This window comes from Vicia villosa, linkage group LG5 (genome assembly GCF_029867415.1).
Source record: "Vicia villosa cultivar HV-30 ecotype Madison, WI linkage group LG5, Vvil1.0, whole genome shotgun sequence".
In the NCBI taxonomy this organism is placed as follows: domain Eukaryota; kingdom Viridiplantae; phylum Streptophyta; class Magnoliopsida; order Fabales; family Fabaceae; genus Vicia; species Vicia villosa.
Window position 1 is genome coordinate 115,838,671 of NC_081184.1, and position 22,384 is coordinate 115,861,054.

General features: G+C 31.0%; 3 protein-coding genes across 4 annotated transcripts; all 3 read left to right on the forward strand.

Moving 5' to 3' along the window:
- Positions 1-3,409: 3,409 nt before the first annotated feature.
- LOC131607099 (uncharacterized) lies at positions 3,410-5,790 on the forward strand. 2 transcript variants are annotated; one of them, XM_058879138.1, is made up of 6 exons: positions 3,410-3,784; positions 4,263-4,503; positions 4,594-4,660; positions 4,753-4,810; positions 4,908-4,971; positions 5,080-5,790. In XM_058879138.1, exons 2-6 carry the CDS (start codon positions 4,385-4,387, stop codon positions 5,156-5,158), a joined length of 387 nt encoding a protein of 128 aa, XP_058735121.1. In that variant the 5' UTR covers positions 3,410-3,784; positions 4,263-4,384; the 3' UTR covers positions 5,159-5,790. The 2 variants fall into 2 exon arrangements, with proteins under 2 accessions (XP_058735121.1, XP_058735122.1); XM_058879139.1 differs by lacking the exon at positions 3,410-3,784 and having other exon boundaries at positions 3,967-4,503.
- On the forward strand, positions 5,162-5,674 carry LOC131605217 (tubby-like F-box protein 5). The gene has a single exon (XM_058877601.1). The coding sequence runs from the start codon at positions 5,162-5,164 to the stop codon at positions 5,672-5,674; it is 513 nt and encodes a 170-aa protein (XP_058733584.1).
- Positions 5,791-19,644: 13,854 nt separating the features above from the next.
- LOC131602113 (fructose-bisphosphate aldolase 1, chloroplastic-like) lies at positions 19,645-21,713 on the forward strand. Its single transcript, XM_058874120.1, has 6 exons — positions 19,645-19,914; positions 20,002-20,271; positions 20,459-20,568; positions 20,645-20,735; positions 20,940-21,209; positions 21,297-21,713. Exons 1-6 carry the CDS (start codon positions 19,729-19,731, stop codon positions 21,573-21,575), a joined length of 1,206 nt encoding a protein of 401 aa, XP_058730103.1. The 5' UTR covers positions 19,645-19,728; the 3' UTR covers positions 21,576-21,713.
- The last annotated feature ends 671 nt before the right edge of the window (positions 21,714-22,384 follow it).

The window sequence follows — 22,384 nt, forward strand, 5'->3', positions numbered from 1 at the left end:
TTCTGAAGCGAGGCCTTAGCGCCGTTTCTTTGGGTGCGGGAAGATTCACGGCGGAGTTTGAAAGGGTTTTTCCAGCGCCGTTTTGCTCGTGGGTGAGAGGAAGGTGACGAACGAGGAAGTTCAATCGGTACACAACTTTAACCTAATTCTCTTTTGCTATCTTTAAGATTAATTGCAATTAACCGATATTAAGTGTTAACTGAGATTAATGAGAATTAATGACATCTGATTAGAATAAATTGGTGTTAATTGAACAAAAAATATCTGATAATCTGAGAATCTGATGGATCATTGACTTGGGCCAAACGAATTGCTTCCATTCACCCCCCCTTGGCCCATGCAGCTAAAAATCTATACAAAAAACCAAGCTTTGGGCCACAACCTTCTGACTGCACCATAGTTTTGGGTTGTGCACCCCCCTGACTTCAAACATTAGACCTTAATCTTTTTCCTTTTAGATTTTTGTTCAAGTTTTTTTAGATATTAAAAATATATAGAATCAATACCATCTTGGTAGCCTTTTGTTGATAAAAAGATGCATAAAAAACATTAGTCTTAGGCTTGATAGATTTTAGTATATTTTAGGTTCGATTTAGAATTCTCTTAACACTTCAAAAAAGCTCATAAAAATAGTAGCATTTTTAGGTTAATTTTGCACTAATGTTTGAATTGCTTTTGTATCATTTACATGTTGATTTCTATATAATTTTTGTGTGACTTTGTTGCTTGACTTTGGCCTTATTTTAGGCCTATTTCGTTAGTACCATTTTAGATTCCTTTTGTACATAAATAGGAATTAGAACAACTTAGATTAGAACATGGAATTAGTTCCCTTCTTGCATTTTCTTTTTTTTCTCTCCCTTTTAAAATACTTAACAAATATCGATGAAGATCATACCGTTACTATATTTCATAGTAAGAAAGAAATGATTGGGGCGTAGGCCTCGATGTATGTTCTTTCCTACTTAGCGGAGAAGAAATGATTGAGGTGTGAAGCCTCGATGTATTTCTTAACCGTTGTTTAGAGAAACGATTGTGGTGTAGGCCTCGATGTGCGTTCTCTAAATATTCACAAAAGAACTTCTTTTTGTTTTTCTTTTACTTAGCGGAGAAGAAATGATTGAGGTGTGAGGCCTCGATGTATTTCTTAACCGCTATTTAGAGAAACGATTGTGGCGTAGGCCTCGATGTGCATTCTCTAAATATGCAAAACAAAACTCTTTTTGGTATGATCTAAGTCACAAAATTAAATCCCCATAAAAAACACCAACCAAAAACACTTAAAACGCTTAATAAATGGTCAGATTTAAAACAAAGTAAGGAAGTGATGCGAAGCCTTGTAGTAGGTTTTCGTCATCATGGAATTACCCTAAAAGACACAAACCAATCTCTCTTTTTTTCCTCTTAAGGGCATTGTTATCTCCGCTCCACTGCATCCTAGGCTGTCCCCTTATGCAAGAGCGCGAGCGTTAACTCCGCCCAACTAAAAAACACAAAAACAAACAGAAAATCGTGAGCCGAGCTACGGTAACTCTGATTCCTAAAAAGGATACGTAGGCAGCGGGGTAGGGCCCGTGCGAGTACAATTCTTTATTTTCCCTACATTCTGCATTCATTCGCATTTAGACATAGACATAGACATAGTTACACACCCTTTAGATAGAAACAAACATAGGTGGATACCATCGAGTACGATGGGCGTGAGGGGTGCTAGCACCTTCCCCTCGCGTAACCGACTCCCGCACCTAGATTCTCTGGTCGCAAGACCCTGTTCCTTCATTTGTTAGGTTTTCTGATATTCCTTTCCCTTATGGGATAAATATATTGGTGGCGACTCTGTTCGTTTTTTCGCGAGCGTGCGACAACTTGTAGTAATAATAAAATTGTATAGAGTTGATATTTTATAGATTATTTACACCTATTTTAAATTTAAAAATATAATAAAATTAAATTTTTATGAAAATTATTTTGTAATAAAATAGTTGATTTACAAATTATAAACATCTTGTTTACACTGACATATAAATACAATTAAAGAATAAACTTGAAAGAATTAAATCTTGTTGATTCATTTCATTCACAACTTACCAACATCAACAATAATAGCAATTTAGTGTCCTATTTAATAGCAATTTAGTAGTGGAAGTGGTTTTTAACTGGTGTCCTATGCATAAATTGGACTATATTTAACGGAATGTATGCAATAGCTCTCATATTTTATTTAATAAAATTGTAAAAAAAAAAAATAGTATTATTAATGAATTGAGAAACCGTTTTTGTTTTTGAAGCAAATCTACAATATAAGAAAATTAACTGATCTGGAAAATACCTTTTTACCCCCTTTGCTTCTATGTTGTGCCACGTGGATATCTTACTTTCTTTTCTTTGCTCCATGCTATGACACGTCTGAGCTCAACAAAGCCAAAGATAAGCTTTTCCAAATATTATATTTCTATCTTTCTTGGAAACACAAATATAGTCTTTTCCCTACTCATCAAGTCTTTTCATTACCTTTGAGCACTCTTTTTGCTATCTCTCTCTACCATCTTTGCTATTTCTCTAACCCATTTTCTGTGTTGAAAACTGAGCCATCTTCCGACGGAGTAGATGCGATTCTGGCGATGAGACTCGCAGATTCACGGTGTGTTAACTGTTCACGGGTAAGGTTTCTCCTCCACTGCTCCTCGTCTTCTCCTTCCTTTCTTCATCATTCTTTGATAAAACCTGTGTAGAGCGAGATTTTATCTGTGTTTCAAAATCACTTCGTTCTTCATTCTCTGGTTTTTCCATTTTATTTGGTTTTGATTTCTCTCACTTTGTTCTTCATGTTCATTAGAAAAACATTAATGTTATGATTTTTCTTTGTTTATTACTCTTCCAAATCGTTGTTGGACATCAAAAGGATGCCGCTTCGTATGGGGTTGACTGATCGGAAGTTGCATATGTGATTCTGCCACAGTTGGTTAGTTGTTGAGTTGATTTAATTGTTAGGGTTTTGACTGATTTTGTTATTGTTATTGTTTTTTCGTTTTTTAACAAATTACAAACAAGCAAAAAACTGTGACATGGGTAACGAAACCCTAAAAGATGTCGCTTCGTATCTTCTAAAAACTATGGTTCAGTTTATGTGTTTTGATTTTATGGATTTCGATGTATAATCGTGCTTTTTGAATCTTACTTTTTGATGATAGGAAATTTGCAGGACCTGATATACTGTTAAAATTTGTCAAGCTAATCCGGGTAAGCCAATGGGATTATGCTGTCGTGTTCCACTGAAGAACGATCTTCGGTGGAGATGTCATTTGGAGCCATTGATATATTTGATGAGTAAAAGATAGTGTTGGTTTCTCCTACTTTACTTTTGTTTTGAATGGTTTGCTATTCAAAACCTTCTGTTAAAAGTTGAAAGTTTACAAGTGCAACAAAACAACTCGGCTCCTTCGAAGTTCCATCAGTGCCACAAAAGGATGAGCTTTATAGGTTGAAAGAGTTGGAGAAGATAATTTCTGCAGAAGAAAAAGATATTGCTAGACTTACTGGTGGATCTTTATTTTTCTAGGACTTGACGGCTATTTACGACTTTGGGATACAAAGATGAGGCAGCTTCTTTTTTCTGTAGGTTTTATATCCTTTTTCTTTCACCCTTTTAGTATGCTATATAGTTCATTTTGCTATAGCTTCTAATTATTGTGAACTTTATTTATTTCATTTGTGAGCAATTATTAACTAACAGAAGGATTTCAATTGCTCACTGGAGGCAAACTCACATGGAGGAAATGACCAGGTCAATCCTCTTTATAGTTGTCTATATCTCATACATGTTTGAGCTTTTTTACATCCAGTTGCATGATTATGCATGTGTTCCTTTTGTGGTTGGTCTCCTCATCAATTTTCTGTTAGTTTGTTTTTATAAATTTAGACGTTGCAGCAGGATTATTTTATGGATGTGCCTGAGACCTGATTATTTAATGGAAAATGATTTTATACCTACAAAACAATCTCTTTAACCTCAAGTTTTTCTGTATTGTGTTGTTGGAAAATGATTTTATATTTTTGTTTTTTGCATTTAAACGTGTGAAAACAATGATTTAAATGCATTTTGGTTCCTAATATGATTCTTTTAATACATTTCAAGCTTACAAAAAACCGGATTGGAAGAAAGAGAATGCAGACTGTATCTTCCTCAGGTCCTGCGAACAGTTCAGGAACAACAAATATCAATTTTTTGATTAGTTTTTTTTCTTAATGAATTTTGATTTTAGGAGCTACTGAGGATGTTAATCTTATTGCTGAAAGTTCAGATAAGGGAGCAGTGAAAATTAGTTCTTTGAGCAAAACTGTTGGTGTTGAACAGATTGACTTACCCGGGAGTGAAGATTTCTCGATGGCAACTCAGAATACAGCTCCAAAAGTTAATCTTCAGAGTGTGCCTATGATGGTTAAGAGAAGTGCAAATGATGTTAAAGCAGAATTGCATGACTCTGAGTTGTGTCTTGGAGTGGGGTGGGTAGTTTATCAGTTGCATTGTCAAACCTATAACATTTTCAAATCCCTTTTTTTATGTATCTATTGTGTTTTCCCATGGTATTGTAGATTAAATGCATCTACACAATCGCAAATTTCACAGATTGGGGGAAAACTAGACGTGGAGTATCAGATGGTAGTTATTTCAACTTTCATAGTTTGCATATAAAATTCTTCTTTAGCAAGTTAGAGTTAGTATTATTCGTGTTTTATTTACTTGTGTTTCAGGATGGAGGCATTGATTGTAAGCAAAAACAGCGTATAATGAAGTACCAAAGAGAAAACGGTATGCGAAGAAACAATTTGCCTGTTGGTTGTTTGGTTGTTACTGGCAGTGATTTTTCTTATTTGAATGATGACATATTTGGTTGTTTTATCAAAAGGTCTAACATTATGGACAGGCTCGACGCAGAGGGCATTAGCTGATATTAATGCTTCTTATTTGCTGTAAATTTCTTTTATTCAACTTCATTTTGACCGACCTTTTTATGTAGCCTAATTTCCTTCACCCCCTCGATTTTACTTATCCAGATTTGATGGATTTATGTTCTTCAGGTCTTCTGCTGCTGCTAAAGCTCCACATTGGCTGAATGCTGCTATTAGCAACTCCAAGCATGATCTGCTTGATCATTAAGCAATGAACAGGTCTAATTTTCTCGGCACTAAGTTCACGATCTTGGACGGTCCTCCACATGATTCTTCGCTTCCATTGAGTTGTAAGTTGCATCAAAAGGTCTATCGGAAACAAGTACATCCGAGAGCTGCTTCTGCTAACTTTAAAGTAGCAACAATATCTTATGAACTTAATCTTCTTCGTACGAGAGGTCCAATGCGAATGCGGTGTACAATGCACTTAATTCCGATATCTTCAGTCCAAGAAGGAGGGACTGCTCCTACTCCCATGGAGTTTAGCAATTGTCTTAATGAGCGAGAATCTCCAAAAGGAAAGAAGCCAGAAGTTGTTGAGTTTGGCTCAACTTGCACTGATTTTGCAAGAGAACCACTGACTTTGAAAAACAAAGCACCTAGATGGCATGAACTACTTCAATGTTGGTGCTTGAATTTCAAGGGACGGGTTTCGGTGGCTTCGGTTAAGAATTTCCAGCTTGTAGCAGCTGCAGAACCTTGCCATAACGTTTCTGAACCTTGAAACATGTGAAGTATAAGAAACAAATGAATGTACGACACCGGTTCCCGTATTATTTTATTGCCACGTTGTTGATTGGACTGAAGTGCTAGATATAGTGACTCCGGTATGTTATCGGCCCGATGGACAGGTATTATTTTCAAAAACAATTTCAATTCAATTTGAACAATATTTTATTGATATAAAGGAAATGATTTCATTTGAATAATATTATGCATAATAGTGATGGATTGCTGGTTCTTTGGCAGGAAAGTGTCGGTTTTATAAACTATCAGGATGCACTTCAAATTTCAAGTAACGGACATTAGCGTTTTGTTCAAATTTCGCTATCTACAATACTATAGCGCCCATTTAACCTTTATATTTGACAACACACTGTTCTAAATGTCGTATTTCAGAATGATAGCGAGTTTTAAAAATTATGCGACACAATAACTGCAATATGAGAACAGTGGTACATATAGATTGTTATGGTAATATTCTACTCATTTTACAACTTTGATTTAATTTAATCCAGAATATGTACCGGAAGAAGTTTAAAAAGCTGGATTTGTTAAACCTACACCCATTCACTCCTAAGGTTGGCCAATGACTTTGAAGGGACGTTATCTAATAGGAATTGCAGAGACGGGATCAGGGAAGATACTTGCTTATTTGTTGCCTGCCAATCTGCCATAGTGCATGTTAATGCTCAGCCAATTCTAGGTAAGAAGATAAGGAAGCACCACAACTATAATTGGTAAATATATAAACAGATTTGCCTCAATGATTGCATGATTTGTTTCTTTTGTCACCTGTAAAATGTTATTAATCAGGTTTGATTTAATGTCAAAACAGAATTGATCAAGGGCATAACCAAATCCGCCGATGGGTGTTGTTGGTAGTGGATTTCAAAATGCCGTATGGATATAATCCATTTCAGCCAAACCAATGCCGTAAGAATATATATAGAAGTGACAGTGGATGGAATTGCATTGAAGTTTTTTGCATCGGTTCAGTTAGAAGTTCGTCCTACAGAAAAGATATAGTCTGTTAGAACAATGACTTTTTCATGACATTTGACTATATATTATCTTCTATTTATATTGTGTCTAATGAGTAATGACAATGAAATCATTTTAATCCAAGTGTTTTTTATTTTGCAGGGCGATATAAATGGAGAAAATCATATGAGAGAACTTGGAGATATCTACACAACTTGACTGAATGGATAGTGAAGTCTTTTAATTTTAAAGTTATAGAATAATAGTTTGTGAACAACATTTAAGAACTTCATCTTTAATTTTACTTCTGTTGTGTTATCCAATTCTCAGTAATAGATTTCATTATTATCAAAATGTTTTGGCTGTTATTAACACGTGTTATCCAATTCTCAGTAATAGATTTCATTATTATCAAAATGTTTTGGCTATTATTAACACGCAAAAATAATTCCACTTGATACTTTGTTATTCATATGTTTGATTTAAGTTCTTTATTTTAAGTTGTTTACTATTTAAATTTATTTATTGATTTTAGTTATTCTTTATCCATATGTTTAATTTTAAGTTCTTTATTTTTTATTTCAAATAATTGCATTCTCCTATTATGATATTTTCTTCAAATAATTCCAAACACGAATTATTTTTATTGTATCTTAACTATTTATAGTACTAATATTATTATTTTGATTTTTTTTTAATTTAAGATACAATATTTTTTTTTAAGATAATATATACAAGTTTGAAATATATAATATTAATGTAAAACAATTTTGATAAAAATATTTTTTATCTTTTAAATATATGAATTTCTTTTGAAAATAATAAACTTTTTTGATAAAACAATTTTCTTTTTCTTATTTACATTTTGAAAACAAAAGTGTGCGTACCACAAGTATTCGTGCGAACGCACGGGTAACCATACAAGAATTCGTACGAATTTACGGGTTATTACTATAAATTCTATTTTTTTTTTATTGTGACATTAAATTTTATAATTTCATTTTAAGGTCTTATATTCTTTCTTTTACAATTTTATTTTTAGTTTTCCAATTTTTAACTAGACACAATGCAATTTTAGTTCATAAAGAATTTAAGTTTTACTAATGACAAATCCTATTTTTACTTTGAATATGTTTTTATTTCTACAAATGCGCGAACATTTATACGATTATTTTAACTAGGCCTTATTTATATAGAGGAACAATTATACGATTGATTCAAATATTTTTATATATAGAATAATATATTTCATTTGTAAATTGATTTTAATCGATTAATATTATCTGGAACATGAAGTTAGTGATCAAAAAATTGAATATTAACGGGAATATTAAATTATTGATCAAAATATTGAATATTAACGAGAACATGAAATTACTGATCAAAATATATTGAATAATAACGAAAACATGAATTTACTAATAACGGGAACATGAAGTTACAGATAAAAATATTGAATATTAACAGGAACATGAAGTTACTGATCAAAATATTGATTAACAGAAACATGAAGTTACTGATAAAAAATATTTAATATTAACAGGAACATGAAGTTACTGATCAAAATATTAATATTAACGGGAATATGAAATTACTGATCAAAATATTGAATAATAGCGGAAAATGAATTTACTAATAACGGGGACATGAAGTTACTAATAAAAATATTGAATAATAACAAGAACATGAAATTACTAATGAAAATATTAATATTAGAGCAATATTAATAATGTCAAAACAAAATATAATATTTATTATATTTATAAATGGGAAAAAGATATTGTTGATTCAAATTCTAATTTCTTATTTTTTTTAAAACACGGGTATTGATAATTAATAAACGTATCTATGAAATGTATTATTAATTCAAATATTTTATATATTCAAAGAATTATAGACACCGATTTATTATCTTATATTATTAATACCTTATATATTTCAAATATATTATTAAATCATTTAAACATATTTCTATTTATGTTATAATATATATATATATATATATATATATATATATATATATATATTAACGAAAACATGAAGTTAGTGATAAAAATAATTAATACTAACAGGAACGTGAAGTTACCGATCAAAATATTGAATAATAACGAGAACATGAATTTACTAATAACGGGAACATGAAGTTACTGATAAAAATATTGAATATTAACAGAACATGAAATTATTGATCAAAATATTAATATTAGTGAAAACATGAAGTTATTAATCAAAATATTGAATATTAACGGGGACATGAAGTTACTGATAAAAATATTGAAAATTAACAGGAACATGAAATTACTGATCAAAATATTAATATTAACGGGAACATGAAATTACTGATCAAAATATTGAATAACAACAGCATGACGTTCGGAAAAGGGCCTTTCAATAAATAGCCCATTCATTTTATAGGTTATAATCCATACATTTTCTTTACCCATATTATTTTTCAATGGAACCTCTACATATTTTAAATGTATCCTTAGATGTAACATTCAATCTAAAATAATATAAACTTTATTTTCTTAATGACTTTTTATTTTCAATATTCAAATTTTATAATATTAGTATTTTTATAACTTTTCCCATTTTAACTCAAATTTAATATTTTACTAATACCTTTTATTCTTCTCAATTCAAATGCGCGAAAACGACGGGTACCCGTGCGAACGCACGGGTATCACACTAGTTTTTTATTAAAAATAAAAAAATAGTGTCCTACTTAATAACAATTTTTTAGCAATGGATGGTGGTTTTTAATACCTGTCCTAAAAATCGTTTTTAAATTAGTAGTGGAAATTAATAATTGAAGGAAAAAAATTTAATAAATGAGTAAGTGGAGTTTTTTATTAATTTATTAATAAGTAATACTTACTTTTTTATTAAATTAATTAATTTAATACTTATTAAATATTTTCCTTGAATAAGTTGGAGCTTAAATGGTTTTTTTTTAATAGAAAGTTGTTAGTTTGTTATTATTTAGAATGATATAATTTAGTATGATTAATAATCTACTTAATATAAATGTAAAGAAGTAATGATGATAACCCTAGCAAACTCTAGCTTATGTGTCAATCTCACAACAATCTAAGCTTGTGTGTCAATCTCACAAAAATCCAATCTTATTTCAAATTTTAAAAAAATAATAAAATTGATATAATTATTATATAATATATTAAAGTTGATATAATTTATGAGTTATAATATAATACTCTTCATATTTATATTCATATTCCAATTACAATTATAAATCAAAAAATAAAACTCATAAAATGCTTCATACTTAAATAAAAAATCTACTTAATCTAAAAAAAATTCTCAAAATTTTAATAATAATAATAATAATACTCTTAATAATAATAATAAAAATTATAAATATTTATTTTAAATATAAATATTAAATAAATTGAAAATATATAACTAATTTTGTCGAATAAAAAATAATATTAAAAATATTTTGACATACCAATTTTTTTTATCACTAACAATATTTCGTTAGTCATTTATATAAATATTTTATATTAGAGAAGAAATAATAATATTAATATTTTTTAATAAGAATAAATTACAATATTTCTTATTCTATTGTATATAATATTTATATATAAATAGTTATCATAATTTTTAATTTTAAAACATTATGACTTAATAATGTAATATTACATCATCACTTTATGTGCGATTTAATTCTAAGATTCTTATATGGAAAAAATCTTTTAAGTGTCAAAAACATCTACTGTTATTTATTCAACTTCTTAATTTATTTGGTCTTTTCTTGCTATTCTATTGCAATTACTTCATATATATGTTACACTTAATTAATAATTTTTCAATGTAGTTATTATATCATAAAGAGTCCATAAAAAATTAGACTAAATTTCATATCAGTTATATTATTATTCTACTGTCATTGTTTTATACGTTATTCTTAATTTTATTATTTTTTTAATTATTCACACCAACTCCAATTTAATACTGCAATTAATAATAACATTTAAATAATAATAATAATAATTAATAATAATAATAATAAGTCATTATTAATAATAATATAATATGTAACTAACAATAATAAATAATAATAATAATAACAATAATAAATCATTATTATTAATAATAATGTAAGATCTAACTAATAAACAATAAATAATAATAATAATAATAATATAATTAACTATCACAATTATAAATAATATTAATAATCATAATATATTCAATTAATACTATTATATCTTAATATCCTAATTCTCATTTTTTTTATGACAACAAATTTTTAATTTATAAATAATAATAATAATATAATATTAAACATTCACTATTCATAATAATAATAATATAATATCTACCTAATAATAATAATAATAATAATAATAATAATAATAATAATAACTAACGAACTACCACAATTATAAATAATAATATATACAATTAACACTATTATATCTTATTATCCTAATTCTAATTCTTTTTATAAAAATATTTAATTTACAAATAATAATAATAATAATAATAATAATAATAATAATAATAATTATAATTATAATTTTCGTTTTATATTTATACAAACAATTTTACCAATCTTTCAACAACTCACCTAATAGCTTTATTAATATGAAATTTTAATAACCAATTCATATTTTAATCTCTGCTATTAGAAATCTCTAACCTCTAATTTCTTTAATTTATAATTACTATGAGACTCTTCTTTAACTCATCGTTATTCATACTTTTATAACTACAAATTATCTTTTAATAATCAAATATAAGTTTAATTGATTTTTGGAGCTACCACAATAATGTTGTCATTATTTCATTATTCAATGTGGAAATGTAGTACTGGTATATAAAAAACGAAAACAATGTAATCGCAAGACAAATAAGGTCACTGATATGTTTAATACTTTCCACTAAAAGTGAGAGCTACATCAAGAAAAAAAGTCATCATTTATGCATGAATAATTTTGTTTTGATAATTTAATAGTCTAGGTTCTATAATCCTTTCTCCGCTCCTTAAAATATGTCATCTAATGATATTGTTGTCAACCTTTCAGCTTCTAAATGATTTCTTTCTATCTTTTAATCTAACTATTATTTCTTCTAATTTTAAGAAGTTGGCTTTAAATTAGGATTTTATAGGCAGTTGAATGTCCAAACATCTGTAGGCTAAAACAATTTCACAGTTCTAAGAAATTTAGAGACCATGGGATATATGGTGGTGGTTAGCTTGAAAATGGATATGAGCTTGGAAAAATTTGTTTGTAAATTGTCGTGTAATTACAAATCAACACAAGTAATTCATATATATATATATATATCTGCAATTTTTATTCCATTATTATTAAATTAAATCGATATTAATACCTAATAATAATTATTAATTATTATAACTACGACTAATCCTAAATATATTATTTGCTCACCACTTTTATACTTTGGTCGTCTATTTCACAAATTCATTTTTTTAAAATTGGCACAATATCATAGAGTAACATTTTTTCCCCTTATCTCTTCTTAATCGATCAAATTAATTTATATTCTTTCATTTTTAACACCAAAATAACTCAAATGATTAGAGTCCTATCTTTTCTCAATGATATCACAAATGATTGAGATTAAATTAGCAAATCATAAAAATATAATGATCTCACAAATCATTGAGAACATAACTAAGCGAAAGAAATTTATTTACATTATAATTTAAGTTTTTCTTAAAACTATTTCTTACTTTAAATAGTTTAACATTGTATTACTTATCTTTCTATTTCTATTACATGATGTATTGTTATTTTTGTGATATGATGTTTTTTTCCTCTTAATTCACATATATTCATACCATCTTTTTTTAATTCATTTTCTCTAATAGATGTATATCATTATCCACACCCAAAATATAAATCTTTATTATTTTTATATTTTATATTTTTAATTGACATGTGTCTTCATAATTGTTGATTTTTATTTTTATTTTTTGTGCATGAGAATGAAATATACATGTTTTAGAGTTATAGTTAAACTTATAGAAGGTTTGTCTAAAAAATATGTGGCTAATCATTTTTTTTTCTTTCTTTTTGTGTAGGAGAACAAAATATACATATTTTATATTTATAGGTCAACTTATAAAAAAATTGTTTAAAAATTTGTGTCTATCCCATTTTTCCATGTATTTTCATATATATATAAATATATAAATTAATTATTTTTATTGAACTTCTCATATTTGTCATCTAATACTAAATTTTCAATGACAATAATATCTCAATAGTTTAAAATTTGCATAATTATGTATACATACCATTAATAATATATTTTCTTTTATGTAGATTATTTATTTATTTAAATGATGACCACATTATTTTAAGAAATACTAAAAATATATGAGAATATATTAATATTTAAGTGACAATTTTAATTAGATAATAAATATTTTAGTGAAAATAATATGTCATTAAAAAAACTATTAAAATAAAAAAACACTAAATTTGATTTAAAGAATAACATAATAATATATTTATATAATTATTTTAAATTAACATTAATATTAAAATAATAATAATAATAATAATAATAATAATAATAATAATAATAATAATCAAATATTATAATTTTCAATTCTAAGGTACCCGTGCATTGCACGGGCCAACAATCTAGTTAGTAATGAAACGTGGTGATAATAAAAATAGTTTTTTTAGGGTTGAAACATGGTGAGTGGTTTATGTTTTTTTATTAAATTAATTAATTAATTATTTATGATGAAGTAGTGAGTGGCTGAATGATTTATGTTTTATTAATAGTATAGAAATTTAGCAGTTGAAAGTGGTTTTTTTTTTTTTGATATTATGGAGGGCCGAAGCCCGAAAGAAGAAACAACTACAACGGATCAATAAACAGACTGCTAATCCCTAACGAATCCGCTGCTAAAAGCGGCCACAGAAACTCAGGAGCATCATTGTGAATATAATTGGACTTATCCAAACAACCCTTATTTGCAAGCGCGTCCGCGCACATATTCGTAGAGTGAGGAGCATAGGATATCACTACCAACTCATATAAAGGAATTACCTCCTTAATCTGCCGAAGAATGTTAACGCAATCCACTATCCCGGTAACACCATCCTCTATGGATTTGACAACTGATATCGCATCAACGTTAATTTCCACCCGCTAGATACCCAAAGAGAGAGTGTATTTCAGTCCTTCAAGAACTCCCCAAAACTCAGCAACAACAGTACTACATCGTCCTAAATACTTAGCAAAACTTCCCTTCCATACTCCATTATTATCCCTCAAAACTCCACCACAACCAGCTTCCTGATTCCTTTTGCTTGTCCCGTCTGTGTTTAGTTTCCACATGTCCCTAGTAGGGGGTTTCCACCCCATGAACATGCCGCTTCCTTCCTCTCCATGACACTGTCTAGTGGTCTTCATTGCACTTTCATAAATATGCTTCTTCTGAATTATTTGGCCAATAGGATGATGAGGTCTTTCAAAACTTGCATCATGCATTTCCAAATTTCTCCAATGCCATAAGGAATGACATGCCATAAGCCATAGTTCTGTCCACCCTTTGTTCCTCCTATCTCGATAATTTAAATTAATATGGATCCAGTCTTTAGTGTTGGCTGTAAAGAACTCACCCTTTGTTCTATGCATACATTGGAGTTGATACTTATTATTAATAAATTGAGAAACCGTTTTTGTTTTTGAAACAAAATTTTATTAAAAATTAAAAAATAGTGTCCTACTTAATAACAATTTTTTAGCAATGGATGGTGGTTTTTAATACCCGTCCTAAAAATTAGTGGGGAGTTTAGAATTGAATAGGGTAATTTCCCATTGAATAAATTATATTTCTTAATTTATATAATTTATTAAGTAGTATTATTTATGATTTGTTATTTATTTATTAAATAGTATTATATTTATTAAATAGTATGATTTATTTATTAAATTAATTTATGATAGATTTTGGCGGGAAAATTTTGGAGGGAAGAAGTTGTAGGATTATAATTTTTAAATAGTATGATTTATTTATTAAATTAATTTATGATAGATTTTGGCGGGAAAATTTTGGAGGGAAGAAGTTGTAGGATTATAATTTAGTATGATAACAAAACTTAGGTTTAGATGTCATCAGAATAACCCAATTAAAGAAGGTTTATGTCATTATTGGCTCTTTATATGTGCACTTGCCCGAGACAGAGCTGCCCATGCTAATACATAAATTGGTCCCAAAACAATAGAAAATTTCTCACCCCATCCTATAGCATTTAGGCGTACCACCGAATTGACAAATTTGCCCCCGTGCTTCCGTAGATGGATTTCCAGAAGCACCCTTTTTTTGTTTAAGTTTACTTTGTTCCGTAGATACACCTACGAAAGCATTCCGTGGATCCATCTACGGAAGTAGACAAAAATAAAAGCATTTTGAACCATAAAAGACCCATGCACTGACTCATTGATTAATCGGCATTACAACGAAATTTCCAACAGAAAATTAAGAAAACTAAGAGATCTAAGAAATTACAACGGTTAAAATAATGTCATCTGTTCCATGCATGATTTGAATGCAATCCACGTCGTATTTGACTTCATCCCACGAACGTTCCTTTTCTCCGGTCACAGAAGAGGTCCTTGCTCTAAGCCTCTGGATCCATTTGATGACTTCGCCAGGTTTGTACTCCCCCTTTAAAAAAGACATGATAGCCCTTTTGAGTTGCTCGAACGAATGGATATTCCAAAACTTAACCGGCATGGGGGGGTTTGATGGGAGAGAAAATGACATGATATTCTCGCATTCGATATTCCGGTTCAGGATCCGGGCGCTTGGATGATGTTCGGTGCCATGAATCTGTCCTTATGCGAGACATTTTTGTGTTTGTGTTTAGGGTTTGTGTTGGTGTTTGTGTGTAATGCAAACCTAGAAACCTCAAATTTATAGAAGCCTTTGGAGACTATGGACCACACGAACTCAGTCACAGAAAGTTCCGTAGATATATCCACGGAAGGGTTTTAAAATTCCCCTTTTCGTAGATGCATCTACGGTAAACACCCATAATTTTTCAAATTAGCACCTTCCGTAGATGCATCTACGGAAGTTTCCCTGTTTGTTTTTTCAACAGAAGCAATGCAGTAGCTAGCATTAGTGAGAAAAAGGAAAAATACATAAACACATAAAGTAAGATTTGACAAAAAAGGATTATATTGCAATGTTATAGAGTAAGATAGAAAACAATGTCTTTCGCTTCCTTGAGTTCCCAGGAGTCTGAATATGTGCTTAGTTTTCTTTGAAACCTTCTGAAACCTCTATCCAAGTCAAGTTGTAAGCGAAAAAATATGGAGTTGGGTGGGGTGATTTGGTGGTTACAGAACTTCAATGATGCATTCACAAGTCCGTATATGGTGTATAGATAGTATTTCAATGGGAAAAAAATATTGGAACTTGAGGGAAATAAGAGATTAGAAAGTTTGGTTTCTTGAAGCAATGTGAGGTTTGATAATGGTGATTCTTATGTGTATGATGCAATGAGCTTAAGCTTGCTTTTATAGTGACTTGGTTTATGATAGGATATAGGTATGGATCGGAACTGGGGCTTGAGCTCTTCTCAATGGATCATTTCAAACAAAAATGGCAATGGAGATCCATGAGTGCTTGGCTCGGGTATTGGCTTTATGGACACTTTGAGCATTCAAGTTTAGGGTTGTATGGATGCAAAAGGAAGTCTTGACCATCATAAGTTAAGCTATATTCCTGTAGACTAAGTTTTCAAAATTCTCACTTTTTCACTATGTGCCAAACTGCCGATCCCAAGCAATTGTTGCAACAGGTTTTTGTCTTCTTTGCAAGGGTCCAAATTGCACAAATATGGAATCCTTTTGGAGCTTACATGGTAGGCAACACGTTTCATGTTGATATTGCTTTAAGTTATGGCTTGTAACTCACTTAAAGCATCTCCAAAGTCATGCCAAAAATTTTGAGTTCAAGCACTTGGAGAAAATTCGAATCACCTTGCTACTCCAAACATGATAAACTCCTTACTTTGGCCTTCAATTTCTTTCAATTGACACAAGTTTTTTGGATCAAATCTTCCACTATGTTTAAGTATGGAATACCCTATTCAATTGTAGTCTTTTAGCATCAAAAATGGTTTCATGAATTGCTCACAAATTGGCCACAAAGTCATGCACTTGTAACAACTTGAGACCTCAACTTTGTCAAACCAATTTAGGCACTTAGAGAAATCTTTAAGCCTCCAATTTTAATCATCTTGTAGGATAAAAACTCACATGTGATGTTAGGCCTCAAATTCCCAATTTAGATTTTTTAGTCAACCACAATTGCCTTGGAAAGTTGACTAATTGTACATGAAACCTCGGTACTTGGAAAAAATATTCAAAACCCTAATTTTGGCTTCCTTTGAATTTTTTTTTGATTTATTTGGTTTAACTTGATCAAATTCAACCAATTTCCATATTTCCTTGATTCTTGACTTAAGAAGTCCACATTTGACCAAAAATGTCAAAAGTCAAACTTGGACTTTGAGCTTTTTTTACTTTTAGGCAATTGAACCAATATTCTTCAACTATCAATGGATCAAGCATCTTATACTAATTGAGGCAAATTGGTGGACTACAAATAAGTGTTTAGGACCCTTGAAATATATTCCAATCTATGGGATCATGCTTTGGTCAAAAGTAAACATTCACTTAACTTTGACCAAAAACCTAATTTGTTGCACCTAATCAATTAGAACTTGATGATCTTGAATTGATGTGAATCTTAAGCTTTATTATTGATGAAAGAGAGTCTCTTGACATCATGAATGATTGGAGGAGCTTGAGGCCTTTTGGGAACTCACAAAGCCCTAATTGGTCAAATCTCTTGATCCAAAGCCCCATCTTGCAAACGAACATAACACACAAGACAAATATTTGTATTCTCATGAGGTTAGAAGGTAAAAATGAACATTCAAAATAATTGACGATCTTGATGTTATGCAATAATACAATTGGAGGTGGGATATAAGGGGTAAAAATTGAGGTATGACCGACTTCACCTTCTTTAAGCTCTAAATATTTAATCAATTTTTTCTTGGATAGATGTGATAAAAATATTCAGAGTCCATGACCCAATTCTTTTTTCCAAACTATCACCATTAGAGTTTTCGCACTCTAATAACCACCATGCAAAAAATGCCCATTTTCTAATATCGTCTCCCTTTTTTATCGGGATAGTCGTTCATGAAGTGACTGGTCTTGTGACAAATGAAGCGTTTTTACTTCAATTTGTCGATTTTCTTTGATTTCAATTTTGGCATAGATTTCTTTTCATTGTAGTTTCTTCTACTTTCACTTCTTTTCCTTGATACACCCAAGTCTTCTTCACTATCTTCAACCTTATAGTCTTGAAGTTTGACTAACTCTTTAGTCTTAAGAAATTATTGAACCTCTGCCAAGGTAATAATTTATTTCTTTCAATAAATGAGTGTATCTTTAAAAATATCAAAATATCTAGGCATCAAACTCAATGAGTAAAACTTTATCCTTATCATCTAGTTTCACCTCAATGTTTAGTAAATCATCAATGATCTTGTTGAATGTTGTAAATTGCTCCCCAATAGATTTTGACTCTATCGTTCTAAAATAATAAGGTTGTTGTTTCATACACAACTGATGTGCCAACGACTTGATCATGTATAGTGATATAACTTTGCCCAATATCCATTGTGGTTTTCTCCCTTGCGACTTCTGTCAAAACTTAATTTTCAAGACACAAGATGATGACATGTTTTACCTTATCTATCATTTGCGTCTTCTCCAGTTGAGTTAGAGTGACCGACATCTTCACCTAACCCTTAAAGCATCCTCACTTTTTTTGAATCAAGATTGCTTTTGCCTTCACTTTTCATATTTTGAGATCGTTGTTTTTGGAAAATTTCTCGATTTCTCATTTAATACTCATGGTGTACACTTGAAAGATTTGTTCCCGCCGACATCATTGTTTAATGAGTGAATCCTAAATTGAATGCTCAATACAAAAGTAGATGGATAACAATGAGAACCAAACTAGACAATCCATCAAATGAAAATTCAACCAAAGAATGATTCTAGAACTTACGTGTAAAAGAAATTCCAAAAAGGTAAATAAAATAGAGAAATACATTGTTGTTTGTTAATGTCGTTCGCTCCCAAAAAGATAATCTAAATCTGCATACGAGAAAACCTTTATGATTAACTTTCAATGAGTCTTTACTTAAAAAAAATACAAAAGGATCAAAAGAAATTAATCACAATTGTTTAAAATGAAAAACCCCTAATTTCTCTCAATTTTTCTCACAATCCTCCATAGACTTTTTTTTTTGTCTAATCAATTATATTTTATATTGTCACTAGTATTTTTCCATTGTGGAGAGTAATAAGTCTATTTTGAGAGACTTTTGATGGGATCCCCCACATTTGGGAATCACAGTAAGGTTAATTTGATTCACATCACCAATCAACTAAGAATTTTGGAACCAAATCAGCACAAATAGATTCATCATTCCCTTTAGCCTCCTCAAACTTTATTTCACTACAAATAGAATGCATTTCATGATTATATTCATATCATTATGCTCTTATGTGATTATTGTCTTGCACTATCAAGCAACAATATCCTGGTATTAAATCAGGACCATACATCATTGAGAAAAAGACAAATCAGTTAACCAACAAAGCAAATTATAACCTCACACTATTATTAGTCCCTAATGCATATTATTATTATTATGTTATTTGTCACTAATATATAGTAACACAAGTTGAAAAAAAATAATAATGTTTTTACAAGGTGAGAAGGAAACCAAAGATTTCAACCACGTAACTGTGATGCATATTGCAGAATGCCAAGCAAGCATGAATTATCATCCACATGTCAAATGAAGATAGGTTATCTCACACTAGCCTCAAACAAGACATCACTTGACAGTTATAAATACCGAGAAAGTTGCGAATGTTTTGTGTGGTAAAGAGGTTGTTGTTGTTGGAGATAAGATTATAGTGAGTGAGTGAGTGAGTGAGTGAGTGAGTGAAACTATGGCTTCTGCTTCAGCTTCTATTTTCAAATCATCATCACTTGTTCTTGATAAGTCTGAATGGCTGAAGGGACAAACTCTCATCCGTCAACCTTCTTCTATGTCTGTTGCCAGATGCAACGCTGCTAGTTCATCAGGTCTTACCATCAGAGCTAGTGCCTATACCGATGAACTCGTCAAAACCGCGGTATGGTTACCATTGATACATGTGGCTTTTTCTTGTAATAACACTTTCTTGTGTCTTTTTTTTTTATCTGCTTGTGTGTGGTTGTAGAAAACAATTGCTTCACCAGGGCGTGGTATTTTGGCCATGGATGAATCCAATGCTACATGTGGAAAGCGTTTGGACTCAATTGGACTAGAGAACACCGAAGCTAACCGTCAAGCATGGCGTACACTTCTGGTGACAGTGCCAACACTTGGAGAGTACATCTCTGGGGCCATTCTCTTTGAGGAGACTCTCTACCAATCCACAGTTGATGGAAGGAAGATTGTCGATGTGCTTGTCGAGCAAAACATTATTCCCGGTATTAAAGTCGACAAGGTAAGCCATTTGGAATTACCTTATGTTATATACTATAATGAAATTTTAGTTTTTGCTGTACTGCACAATTGATGAAAAGAATAAGTAGAAGGTTTAGATGATATATCACTAGGATACATTTGTAAGTGTGGTATTCTATTTGTCAGACATGATGTTTAACATATGGCTTATGGGTCATGAACAATAGGGTCTAGTGCCCCTAGCTGGCTCAAACAATGAATCATGGTGCCAAGGTCTAGACGGTCTTGCCTCTCGTTCGGCTGCATACTACCAGCAAGGTGCCCGTTTCGCCAAATGGTAAGTGTATGCTTGCATTGATACTACTTGTCTTGCTCATTTTACTAACCATACGAATTTCAATCGTATATATTAGGCGTACTGTCGTGAGCATCCCCAACGGTCCCTCTGCTCTTGCTGTCAAGGAAGCGGCTTGGGGTTTGGCTCGCTATGCTGCAATTAGTCAGGTAAGAAAACTACTCATATTATATAAGTAATTTCATTAGTCATTAGATCAATAACATTTAAAAAGGTCCATAATGTATGTCTTGGCAACTGCAGTTACTTATTATGTACGAATTGTATGCGACTAGAATTTTCTGTAACATTAATTACTACATGAGTGTGACTTAAAACTTTGGCTAAAGCATGTTCATTTAATGGTTTATTAGGACAATGGATTGGTCCCAATTGTGGAGCCAGAGATCTTGCTTGATGGAGAACATGGAATTGACAGAACTTTTGAAGTAGCCCAAAAGGTTTGGGCTGAAGTTTTCTACTACCTTGCTGAGAACAATGTCCAGTTTGAGGGTATTCTCCTCAAGCCTAGCATGGTTACTCCAGGAAATGAGTCTAAGGACAAAGCCTCTCCTATAAAAGTCGCCGAGTACACTCTCAATCTCCTCCACAGGAGAATTCCCCCTGCTGTCCCTGGTATCATGGTATGTCACACTAACCAAAATACATTTTTCTTTGTTCATATGCAATGACGCACTAACACATACACTGAACATGACACTTTTATGTAGTTTTTGTCTGGTGGACAATCTGAGGTTGAAGCAACCCTCAACTTGAATGCCATGAACAAATCTCCAAACCCATGGCACGTGTCATTCTCATACGCAAGAGCTCTCCAAAATACTGCATTGAAGACATGGGGAGGCCGCCCAGAGAACGTGAAGGCGGCACAAGAGGCGCTCCTTTTCCGCGCCAAGTCCAACTCACTTGCTCAACTTGGAAAGTACATTGGTGATGGTGAATCTGAGGAAGCCAAGAAGGAGTTGTTTGTCAAAGGCTACTCTTACTAAAATGTTGGTAGTGAATATGTTAGACAGCAGCACTAGCAGTTAATGATGGTGTTGACGGAAGATGAATATTATTATGTAAGAAGATTAATTTGTCAAAAATGTGTAATATTTTATAGTCTTGGAGACTATTTTTCTTTATTTTTTGTTTGTGGTTTATATTACATGCATCTTTACAGTTTCAATAAAATCTTTTGCTATGAATTTGTACTTCCCTTCAGCTGTTGCATCTGAATGCCAAGCATCAGGAAAACTTTCATTGGCTTGAGTTCCCATTCCTAACAGACACCTTTAACTCTCCTTGATCAAGCTTCACCCTATTTCGATCCTCAGGCTTATACCATTTTGGTTCTAAAGGACTATCCGGAGTAACCCTCATAGGAATATCAGCAATTGTGAATGTTACACGACCAATGAACACATTAGAGCAATCAGCAACAACATCTTTTTCCTTTAAAACAATCTCTAAAATTTGCTCTTGAATCCTCTCTTCAGAAAAAGAAAAAAAATTGGTTCCATTCAGGGTTTGAAGTTTTCTCAAAGACCCTTGTCTCTATTAAACTTCCAAACTTTAGTTCCATTATACCTCTAAAGTAATAACTCTACTAGTGAGGACTTGTGAATTGTGAATGAATGTTTTTCTTGCACTCTTCTCTCTTTATATAATAATTCTAACTCGTCTAGACAAAAGGCCTCCATAGATCATTTAATGTGATTGGTCCCGATTGATACAACCTCTTAATGGCTATTGAGAATTAAAATTGATTGTCTTCTATTCCTAATCATGATATTCTATCATCATCCATAAATGT